The following is a 12,843-nucleotide window of genomic DNA, read 5'->3' on the forward strand; positions in this document are numbered from 1 at the left end:
AAGCGACTTAGCAGCAGCAGCAGCATTCATTGGAAGGACTGATCCTGAAGCTGCAACTCCAATACTTTGGCCACCTGAGGCAAAGAACTGACTCATTGGAAAAGACCCTGATACTAGGAAAGATTGAAGGCAGGAGGAGAAGGGAACGACAGAGGATGAGATGGTTGGATGGCATCACTGACTCGATGGACATGAGTTTGAGCAAGCCCCGGGAGTTAGTGATGGACAGAAAAGCCTGGCGTGCTACAGTCCATGGGGTTGCAAAGAGTCAGACATGACTGAGTGACTGAACTGACTTACTGACAGGCCAGACCGACCTGCTGGTCTCAGAGACTCTCCTAGAGAGGTGTGGGTAGGCTGCAACTCACCAGGGGGACATAGACACTGATGGCGGTCATATTCCAGAACATTCTACCACATGTACATTCCTGGTAGCTGACATGTTGGATCACTATTGCCAAGACCTGACCCTACCCAACAGCCTGTAGGCACCAGTGCTGGGACACCTCAGGCCAAACAAGTAATTGGGCAGGGCTTCCTTGGCGGCTCAGTGGTAAAGAATCTGCCTGCGATGCAGGAGACCCAGGTTCGATTCCTGTGTTGGGAAGATCCCCTGGAGAAGGGAATGGCTACCCACTCTAATACTCTTGCCTATAGAATTCCGTGGACAGAGGAACCTGGAGAGCTACAGTCCATGGGGCCTCAAAGAGTTGGACATGACTGAAAGACTAACACTTCCACTTTTCAGACAAGCTGCCTGAAGAAGTCGAAAGCCCACAGCCTCTAGACACGCCCTTAGACATGGCCCTGCCTGTCTGAGGGCCAAGTCCCAGCTCCACCCACCAGTGGACAGGCCCTGGCTCCTCCCACCAGGAAGCCTGAACAAGACTTTAGATCCCCCTCATCCACCAGGGGGCAGACACTAGGAGCAAGAAAACTATATCCTGCAACAGAGACCAGTCCTGACCCTGGGATCACCTCAGCCCTGGCCCTGCCCACAGCAGGTCAATGAAACCTTTGGGACACCCCAGACCTCATACCCAACTGTATCAGGAACTAGCCCCCACTTACCAATGATCTGAAACATGCTCTGGGATCCCTGGGCCCAGCAGCCACACTACAGGAACTAGCTCTGCCTGCCAGTAATCCAGCACTAACCTCTGCCATTAGTTGGCACAGCCCCAGAGTCTTCAGGACCCTGACTCCACCCACCAGTGAGCCCGCACTAGCCCTTGGGCCCCCTTGGATTCTGCAACCAGCCACCTCATGACCAGGCCCCACTAAACAGCTACCAGCAGAATGTGCACAAGGCAGGGCCTGGCAACCAACCAGACTTGATGCCAGCTAAGCTAGTAGATAGCCCACAGAGTCAGCCCACCACAACAGAAAGAACCAAATGGCCCTCATAGGGGGAACACCTAGAGCACGTAGCTTGGGTGACGAGAGAGGCGTGCACTTCTGGGACATATAGGATGCCTCCTTCAGAGGGCCAGTTTTCCAAAGTTGAGAAATGTAACTAACCTACCACAGACAAAAAAATACAAATAGCAACTTAGGCAAAATGAGGCAGCAGAGTAATATATTCCAGACACAGTAACAAGATAAAACTCCAGAATAATGAAGTAAAGAGGAGTTAGGCAATCTACTCAAGAATGAGCTCAGAGTAATGATTATAAAGATGATCAAAGAACTTGAGAAGAGAATGGATGCAAAGAGTGAGAAATTAGTTTTTAACAAAGAGAACATATAAAGAACAGCCAAACTGAGATGACAAATCCAAAAATGAAAAATATACTAGAAGATGTATACCTATGGCTTATTCATGTTGAGGTTTGACAGAAAACAACAAAATTCTGTAAAGCAATTATCCTTCAATAAAAAATAAATTAATTTTAAAAAAGAAATGCAAAAATAGATATACTAGAAGAATGGACCAGTGTGCACGAAGACAGAGCAGTGGAAATCACTACAGCTGAACAGAAAAAAAAAAAAAAAAAAACAGAAAAAGAATGAAAAGAAATGACAGTTTAAGAGATCTCTGGGACAGCATCAAATGCACTAATATTTGCATTATAGGGGTCCCAGAAGAAGAGAGAGAGAAAAGACCGGAGAAAATATTAGAATAGATAACAGCTAAAAACTTCCCTAACCTGGGAAAGGAAACAGGCATCCAACTCCAGGAAGTGCAGAGAGTCCCATACAAGATGAACACAAAGAGGAACACGCCAAGACATGATGTAATGAAAATTACGAAAACTAAAGATAAAGAGAGAATACTAAAAGCAGCAAGACAAAACAAATAACATACAAGTGAACTCCCATAAGGCTGTTAGCTGATTTTTCTGCAGAAATTCTGCAGGCCAGAAGGGAGTGACACAATATATTTAAAGTGATGAAAGGGGAAAACCTACAACCAAGAATACTCTACCCAGAAAGATTCTCATTCAGATTTGATGGAGAAATCAAAAGCTTTACAGACAAGGGAAAGCTAAAATAATTCAGCACCACCAAACCAGCTTTACAATAAATGTTAAAGGACTTCTCTGCGTGGAAAAAAAAGATCACAAATAAGAACAAGAAATTTAGAAAATGAAAAAGCTCACTGATAAAGGCAAACATACAGTAAAGGTAGAAAATCATTCAGACAAAACTAGTAAGGAGGTTAAAAGACAAAATTTGTAAAGTCACCTGTATCTACAATAAGCAGATAAAGGATTCAAAAAACAATTAGATGTAAAACATGATATCAAAAACAGTAATCATGAGGGGAGGAGAGTACAAATGCATGGTATTTAAGATGCATTTGAAATTAAGAGATCAGCAACTTAAAACAGTCACATTTATATGCAGACTTATACAAAAACCACAAAGCAAAAATCTATAATAGATATACACAAAAAAAAGAAGGAATCCAAACATAACACTAAAGGTAGTTATTAAATCACAAGAGAACAAAAGAAGAAAAAGGGGGGAAAAGACCTACGAAAACAAATCCAAAACCATTAACAAAATTGCAATAAGAAGACACCTTTCAATAATTACTTTAAATGCAAACAGACTAAAATTTCCAACCAAAAGACACACACTGGCTGAATGCATTCAAAAACAAGACCTATATATATGCTGCCTACAACATATTCACTACAGATCTAGAGACGTATACAGACTGAAAGTAAAGGGATAGAAAAAGGTATTCCACGCAAATGGAAATCAGAAGAAAGCAAGAGTAGCAATACTCATATCAGACAAAATAAACTTTAAAATGAAGACTGTGACAAGAGACAAAGAAGGACACTACAAGCGGTGAATCAAGGGATTCAAGGGATGCATCCAAAAAGAAAATATAAAAATTGCAAATATATATGCACCTGACATAGGAGTACCTTAATATATAAGGCAAATAATAACAGTTATAAAAGGAGAAATTGATAGTAACACAATAATAGTAGGGAACTTTAACACTCTAGTTACATCAATGGACAGATCATTGAGACAGAAAATCAATAAGGAAAGACAGTTATTAAAATAACACATGAGACCAAATGAACTTAATTGGTATTTATATAGCATTCCATCAAAAAACAGCAGAACATTCTTTTCAAGTGCACATGGGACATTCTCCTGGCCACAAAATGAGCCTTGGTAAATCTAAGAAAACTAAAATCATATCCAGCATCTTTTCCAACCAGAACTCTATGAGATTAGAAATCAAATACAAGAAAAAACTGCAAAAATCCACAAACACATGGAGGTTAAACAATATGATACCAAACAACCAATGGATCACTGAAGAAATCAAAGAGGAAATTTAAAAGTACCTAGGGACAAATGAAAATGAATATACGATGATCCAAAACTTATGGGTTATAGCAAAAGCACTTCTAAGAGGGAAGTTTATAGCAATATAAGTTTACCTCAGGAAATAAAAATCTCAAATAACCTAAACTGACACCTAAAACAACTAGAGAAAGAAGAACAAACAGTACCCAAAGTTATGGAAGGAAATAAATCATTAAGATCAGAGCAGAAATGAAATAGAAACTAAAAAAAAAAAAAGAAAAAGAAAGAAATGATCAATAAAACCAAAAGCTGGCTCTTTGAAAAGATTAAAAAAATTGATAAACCTTTATTTAGCCAGACTCATCAAGAAAAAAAGGGAGAGAACCCAAATCAATAAATTCAGAAGTGAAAAAAGAAATATTACAACTGACTCCACTGAAATACAAAAGATCATAAGAGACTATTATGAGCAACTATACAGCAATAAAATAAACAGCCTAGAAGAAATGGACAAATTCTTAGAAAGGTACAATCTCCCAAGACTGAACCAGGAAGAAACAGAAACTATGAATAAACCAATTACCAGTACAGAAATTGAATCAGAAATTTAAAAATTCCCAACAAACAAAAGTCTAAGACTGGATGGCATCACAGGTGAATTCTACTAAACATTTAAAGAAGAGTTAACAGCTACCCTTCTCAAACTATTCTAAAAAATTGCAGAGGTAGAGACACTTCTGAACTCATTCTATAAGGCCACTAACAACCAGACACCAAACCAAACAAAGATATCACACACAAAAAAGAAAATTACAGGTCAGTATCACTGATGAACATAGATGCAAAAATCCTCAACACAATACTAGCCAGCTGACTCCAACAATACATTGAAAGGATCACACACCATGACCAAGCGGGATTTATCCCAGGGATCCAAGGATTTTTCAATACCTGGAAATCAGTGTGATACACCACATGAAGAAATTAAAGAATGACAACCATATGATCATCTCAATAGATGCAGAAAAAGCTTCTGATTAAATTCAATATCCATCTATTATAAAAACTCTCCAGAAAGTGGAAATAGAAGGAACGTACCTCAACATAAGGCCATATGTGACAAACACACAGCTAAACATCATAGTCAATGGCAAGAAGCTGAAAGCATTCCCTTTAAGATCAGGAACAAGATAAGAATGCCCACTCTTGCCACTTTTATTCAATATAGTTTTGGAAATCCAGGCCATAGCAATCAGAGAAGAAAAAGAAATAGAAGTAATCCAAATTGGAAAGAAATACGCAAAATTGTCACTGTTTGCTGATGACATGATACTATACATAGAAAATCCTAAAGATGCCATCAGAAAACTACTAGAGCTCATCAACAAATTTGGTAAAGTTTCAGGGTACAAGATTAACATACAGAAATCTGTTGCATTTCTGTACACTAACAATGAACTATCAGAAAGAGAAATTAAGAAAATAATCCCACTTACTATCACATTAAAAAGAGTAAAATACCTAGGAATAAATCTACATAAGGAGGCAAAACACCTGTACTCCCAAAAGTATAAGACGCTGATGAAAGAAACTAAAGATGACACAAACAGATGAAAAGATATACCATGTTCTTGGATTGGAAGAATTAATATTGTTAAAAACACCATACTACCCAACATAATCTACAGATTCAATGTAATCCCTAACAAGTTAGCAATGGCATTTTTCACAAAACTAGAACAAAAAACTTTCCAATTTGTGTGAAAACAGAAAAGACCTCAAATAGACAAAACAATCTTGAGAAAGAAGAACAGAGCCGAAGGAATCATGCTCCTTGACTTCATACTATACTACAAAGCTACAGTCATCAAAATAGTATGGTACTGGCACAAAAAACAGAAGCATAGATCAAAGGAACAGGACAGAAAGCCCAGAAATAAACCCATGTACTTATGGTTAATTAATCTACAACAAGTGAAAGTTGCTCAGTCAAGTCCGACTCTTTGCGATCCCATGGACTATACAGTCCATGGAATTCTCCAGGCCAGAATACTGGAGTGGGTAGCTGTTCCTTCTCTAAGGGATCTTCACAACCCAGTGATCGAACCCAGGTCTTCTGCATTGCAGATAGATTCTTTACTATCTGAGCCACCAGGGAAACCTAAGAATACTGGAGTGGGTAGCCTATCCCTTTCCAGTGGCTCTTCCCTGCCCAGGAATCGAATCAGGGTCTCCTGCATTACAGGTGGATTCTTTACCAGCTGAGCTATCAGGGAAGCCCAATCTACTACAATGGAGGCAAGAAAATACCATGGAGGAAAGACAGTTCCCTCAATAAGTGGTTTTGGGAAAACTGGACAGTTACATGAAAAAGAATGAAATCAGAATATTCTCTAATACCATATACAAAAAATAAACTCAAAATAAATGTAGGACTGGATACTATAAAACTCCTAGAGGAAGACATAGGCAGAATACTCTGACATAAATTTGAGCAATATTTCTTTTGATCTGTCTCCTAGAGTAATGGAAACAAAAGTAAAAGTAAACAAATGGGACCTAATTAAATGTAAAAACATTTGCATAGCAAAGGAAACTGTAAACAAAACAAAAAGATTACCTATGGACTGGGAGAAAATATTTGCAAATGATGTGACTGCAAGGGATTAACTTTCAAATACACAAACAGCTCATATAGCTCAGTATCAAAAAACAAACAGCCCAATCAAAAAATAAGCAGAAGACTTAAATAGATATTTCTCCAAAGAAGCCATACAAATGGCCAACAGGCACGTGAAAAGATGCTCAATATCACTAAGCATTAGAGAACTGCAAATTAAAACTACAATGAGGTATCACCTCACACTGCTCAGAATGGCCATCATCAGAAAATCTACAAATAATAAATGCTGGAGAGGGTATGGAGAAAAGGGATCCCTCTTATACTGTTGCTGGGAATGTAAATTGATGTGGCCACTATGGAGGACAGTGTGGAGGTTTCTTAAAAAACTAAAAATAGAGTTACCATATGACCCAGCAGTCACACTCCTGGGCATAGATCCAGAAAAGATGAAAAATCTAATTCAAAAAGATATATGCACCTCATTGGTCACAGCAGCACTATTTACAATAGTGAAGACATGGAAGCAAACTAAGTGCCCATCTACAGGTAAATGGATAAATAAGATGTGGTGTGTGTATATAATATATGTATATACACACATGCATGTATATATAATGGAATATTACTTAGCCATAAAGAAGAATGAAATAATGCCATTTGCAGAAACATGGATGGACCTAAAGATTATCATACTAAGTAAACTAAGAAAGAAAAAGGTAAATACCACAGGATATCACTTACATGTGGAATCTAAAAAATGATACAAATGACCTTATTTATAAAACAGAAATAGACTCACAGACATAGAACACAAATTTATGGTTATCAGAAGGGAAAAGGGGGGCTATAAATTAGAACTTTGGGATTAACAGATATATACTACTATATATAAAATAAATACATAGGAACCTACTATATAGCAAAAGGAACTATATTTAATATCTTATAATAACCAATAATAGAAAATAAACTGAAAAACTACATATATATATATATTTATCACCTTACTGTATACCTGAAATTGACACAACACTGTAAGTCAACTATACATCAATTAAAAAAAGAAATGAACTAGACTTGTTACACAGTCCTGTTCACAGTGATTAAGATGAGGCTCTGTAAGATCTTTGAGGAACCTTTTGAATTACCCATGTCCTCTGATTTGGTTTCTAAACCAGACCATGAAAAAAAAGAAATTCTACTCATTTTGATTTTCCATGGAGCTTATTTTCTTTTACTATTATTCTTTGAAATTGCTAAGTATCAGTTCATCAGAAGAAATACAATTCTTTGATCAGTCCACCTGAGTAGAAATTTTCATTCCACAGAAAGCATGACCCACAATTGCTTTTGTCTCATAAAACAACTGCTATCCAAGGGTCTGCTGGCCAGAGAGCTTCTGAACAACAGCTTACCTGCCCCTGTGGTTGTTACTTCCGGCTTGGCTGGAGGAACAAAGGGAGGCCAATGTGATGGATGTTTCTGAACTAATTCAAACATCCTTAAATTTTCCTTTAGAATTTCCTGAGGAGACATAGAATCAGCTGTAAACACTGCAGAGTCACTACATTTCCGTCCAATTGGCAATATATGACTCCAAACCCCAAGAGAGTAATCTGGTTATTGAAAGGTGAAAGCACAGACTCAACAAATATACCCCTCCTGTACCAGACCCATCCCTCTTCAATTCTAGAAACTGTTGGCCAGGGAAGGAAGGATACTGGTGGGAGGATCTGATGGAAGGCTAGTACCCACTGCCCGTGCTCCATCATAAGGTTCAGGTCATTTGCCAGTTGCACGGGACCAACTCAATTTAGGGATAAGATGTTCCTGAAGTGTTGGCTCCAAAGAAATGTGGGTTAATTAAATTAAATCTGCCCCAAAAGAACATCAGTACACGTTGGCATGGTTTCAGTTTTAGTCCAAGACATATGGTATACGTCCTAATTTAAAGACCTTGGTCTTATCAGAAATTTTTCTTTCTAATGTTAAATGTGATATACAGTTTTGCTACATTCTGAACTAATTTTAGAAAATAATTCTCCATGATGTCTCAGTCAATTATTAACTGGGGTTTCAGATTCAGCTGGGGACTTTGGAATCAATTATTTGTTTACCCGTGAAGAAAAATCTTCCATCCTTACACTTAGGAGAGGCTGTGGGATCCCATCTCTCCAACCCCTCTGTTTTGCAACCTGACACCCCACCCAGGGCTCTTTAAACTACTCCCTATGATCTCCCTTCATTCTTTCAATAACCATTGATCAATGTCTCCCACAAAATTGGCATGTGTTAGAAGTGAAGGATGAGGGGGGCAGATACAAAGATTAGGAGCCAGCAAAACAATAAATATCTTTTGACATAAAGTGTCCAAGAAAAAAGAATAGCTAGCTTTCATATTTACACAGATTTCTGCAAACTGTGTTTCCTTTAAGTGGCAGTGTGGCTATATTTTATCAGTATATAAATAAAACAGTTACTAGAAAGGTAAGCCCCTTAAACCATAATGGAATACACTAAACTGTAAATGGACCATGAAACAAATAGAAAAGTAGTTTGGTTTATTCAACCACCTCAACGTTATAATCAGAGTATAGAAGAATTTGGGCTGACCTATATGAAACTGACATTTTAGGTTAAAATGGTAATTAGTTGAAGATTTCATTGACTCATAACCTCCATGAGATGGAACATTCAGTAGCTAAAAATATCGTTCATTTGACAAAGTAAGCATATTTCAAACCAAAGTTTTCCTTTGGTTTCCCCAAAGTTCTGTATAATTCCCCATATCTTAGTTTCTTTCTCTAGCAATAAAGTCATATCAGGGTGGATTTGTTACTATGAAAAACCGTCTTGGAAAGGAATTATGTTGAAAAATATTTGTTTTTTTTAAGACTGAGAAAAACATGGATCTTTACCTTCTGAACAAGGCTACACCAGCTATCAAAGTCTTTTTCTTCTTTGCAGAAAAACCCCTTGGGGGAAAGCAAAAGAAGACTAGTTAGAACTGTTCATGACATATATACACTACCCATCTCATATCTCCAGTTCCCTATTGGCCATTCATATACGAATGTCCCTTCTCTAATTTGTTATTTATCCAAAATTATCTTGCCTCAAAAAATGCCCTCCTATGTAGAGAATGGGCATGTGGCCACGGTGGGGGAGAAGGTGAGGGTGGGATGAATTTGGAGATCAGAATTGACATACATACACACACACACACACATATGTACACCACCATGTGTAAAACAGACAGCTAGTGGGAAGCAGCTGTCTATCACAGGGAGCTCACTTCAGTGCTCTGTGATGTCCTAAAGGGGTGGGATGTGGAGGGTGGGAGGGAGGTTCAAGAAGGAGGGGATATATGTATACATAGAGCTGCTTCACATTGTTGTACAGCAGAAACTAATACAACATTGTAAAGCAATTATATTCCAATTTACAAAAAGAAGAACTGGTCAGGGGTACCAAGGCAGGCCTTACGTATTGCAAGACAGAGCCATTGGCCCGGAGTTGTGACAACATGCGGGCCACTTCCTTTGGCTCTATCCTCCCAGCAATGAGGAGGAAGATTGAGTTTATCACTCTCCCAGATCAGTGCCTCACTAGGACACACACATGCTCATGCATAGTTTCTCTCTCTCTGCTTCTCACTCTTATTCTGTCCCTTTCCCTTTTACCCTATCCCTTTTCCTCCCTGTCTCCCACTTCACACTGTGAGATATACTAACATAAAAACCAATCTCCAAAGCACAGGGTTAATTCCATTACATTCAGTGCACAAATACACCTACCTAGAAAAAAACAATGCAATAAAACCAGCAGACAAAAGCCAAGTAGTACTTTTAACTAGAGGTATTAATTAGTTAGGTGACTTTGACCTTAAGGAAATTATCTGTTAGAATAAAGAGAACCATGGGCCTCTTTATCCATACTCAGAACATCCTACAGTACTAAAAGAATGGTCCAAAACAAGAGGAGGACTCTGTCAGCTCTCTACCACTGGCACTCTGACAATCAAGTTAAACTGGAAGAGAGGATTCAGACAGGCCTCAGAACCACTGGCTAGTTCCCACATAGCTGCCCCTTCCATGTGTCAACAGCAGACATTCTTCCGGGGGTGGGTGGGGGGAACCCTGCAACTTCCTGGATTGTGTGCCCAGAGGAATGGACATTTTCCACCCAGGAGGTCTTGGCCTCTTATCCCTCCCTCTGTTTCACCTTATTCCCTGTGCCTGGGTGGCAATATTTAGGGGGCAAGAAAGAAAACGGAGAAAGATGGTAACAGTAACAATAACCAATATTTCTAGAATGCTTACAATATGCTGGGCACTGTGCTAAGTACCTTACACATAGCATACCTCACACAAGCCTACAAGGAAGGAGCAATTGTTTTGCCCATGGGAGGGATGAGAAGGCCAAAGCTCAGAAAAGTTAAGGAGGGACTCCCCCTCAGTCCATGGCTGGTAAGTGGCTTGGATCCTAATTGGAGCAACTCAGCTTCAGGGCCCATTCCTTCCCCACTGCACTACATGACACTATATTCTCTTGCCATCCTATCTAACAATCTGGGTAACTCCCAGGGAACCCAACTGTGATAGGGCAGCGGTGTGTCTCTTGGCCCACCCAACCTTCAGATACCAACCAATGCTACAGAAGGATCCAAGTTCAGGATGTTCATCCGCTGTGGGGGTTGCAGACAATGGAACGTCTGGTCGTCAACCGTTCCGTTCTCTTCAGTGTCAACAAAGGTCTGGGTGGTGTGAGGGTCCAGGAAAATGAGCTCATCACCTGTTTTGAATGACACCTGATTAGCCCTTGAAGAATCACCGGCCCTGGCCCCACTGCTGTCCTTGGAAGGGTCACTCTGGTTGTCCTAACCCCTCCCTTGGTGACAATGGGAATGAGATAACAGAAAGCCGGAAGGAGAGTAAACATGCTCGAAGGAAGCCACCCACCCTCAAAGCCAATCATTCCATGTGAAGATTTGCTCTAGCATTTACATCTCCTCAAAGTCCAAGTACAAAAATGGAAAGGGACAGGTTTGGGGACAAGGGAGGAATGAGCAACCACAGATGACATGGCGGGCTCGGTGAGCAGCAGTAGCCAAGAGGTGGTAGGTGGAATCACCAGGCCATGAGTCCAGGTGCCATTAGGGAAGCTTCCTGACTCTTTCAACACTGGAAAGCATCTTGCTCTAGACCATAGGTTCTTAGACCTATGGTCAAAGAGCACATTTGGACAAGAAAAAGGCCTTGGCCTCCCAAAGAAACGGGAATGCTGACTGTGCCACAGATGAGATACCAGGGAGGTGACTTCTGGTCTTAATTTGCTAGCAAGTTAGTCAGTGTTAGAAAGTCAGTAATTCCTTGTCAGAAGGCACTGCTTGGTCACATGAGTATCAGCACAGATACATCTCACTGGGAAAACCAGTTTGAGATGATCAACCGTTACAAATGGGAGAAAAAACAATGCTTCATCAAAAGGAAAATGTCTATCCCAATAAGGACTTGGTGGGGGGTGGGATTTGGGATAATAAAATCTCTACTTTTATTTGATATTCAAAGTGTTGAGAGTACCACTAAAGATCATGAGCTGATGTACCTAAGGGGGCACCCCAAACTCACTGTCCAGGCCTGAGAACCAGTTGGTTCTCTAGTGTTCTAGACTGGATTAGGGAAGCAAAGGGAGATCTGTCTGAGGCAGGGGGATGGGGTAGGGAAGGACACCCCGAAGGTCTCTGGAATGGCATTCAGGATTGTGTTGGGTACATCTAAGTGCTTCTGTTGGCAAAGAGTGTTTCTGACGTCTGATGCCAAGTTTAATTTGTCTCTATCACAAACGTAAGACAAACCACTCCACTCTGTCTTAATTTTCTTGTTTTTAAGCTGAGGTCACTTGGCCTGTTCCAGTTAGTTCACAGAGTATTATCAGAATGGGAAGATCTCACTTCTGTGAACTGCTTGAAATACAATACAAACGCAGGATGTATCTTGCTCAGAGTCTTTGCAACCCCATGGTATGTAGCCTTCCAGGCTTCTCCATCCACGGGATTTTCCAGGAAAGAATACTGGAGTGGGTTGCCATTTCCTTCTCCAGGGGATCTTCCTGACCCAGGAATCGAACCCGGGTCTCCCACATTGCGGGCAGATTCTTTACTGTCTGAGCCAGCAGGGAATCCCCTTAAATGATCTGAGTGAATTGACTCTTCTGTAAAACAGCCTTATTATGTGATCTTTTTGCATGGGTTCATGCTCCTTTGGGCTTCCCTGGTGGCTCAGACAGTAAGGAATCCGCCTGCAACGTGGGAGACCTGGGTTCAGTCCCTGAGTTAGGAAGATCCCCTAGAGGAGGGCATGGCAACCCACTCCAGTATTCTTGCCTGGAGAATCCCCATGGACAGAGGAGCCTGCCAGGCTACAGTCCACGGGGTCGCA

At 40.2% G+C, this 12,843-nt stretch overlaps 1 protein-coding gene across 1 annotated transcript in view; it reads right to left on the reverse strand.

Moving 5' to 3' along the window:
• ATG4A (autophagy related 4A cysteine peptidase) overlaps positions 1-12,843 on the reverse strand; it is a 78,540-nt gene that overhangs the window by 3,645 nt on the left and 62,052 nt on the right. The window contains exons 10-12 of the mRNA XM_005700222.2: positions 11,052-11,197; positions 9,322-9,378; positions 7,819-7,927 (exon numbers count right to left, since the gene is read on the reverse strand). Coding sequence (XP_005700279.1) covers positions 7,819-7,927; positions 9,322-9,378; positions 11,052-11,197 — 312 coding nt within the window. The remainder of the gene's footprint in view (positions 1-7,818; positions 7,928-9,321; positions 9,379-11,051; positions 11,198-12,843) is intronic.

This window comes from Capra hircus (assembly GCF_001704415.2).
Source record: "Capra hircus breed San Clemente chromosome X unlocalized genomic scaffold, ASM170441v1, whole genome shotgun sequence".
Lineage (NCBI taxonomy): Eukaryota > Metazoa > Chordata > Mammalia > Artiodactyla > Bovidae > Capra > Capra hircus.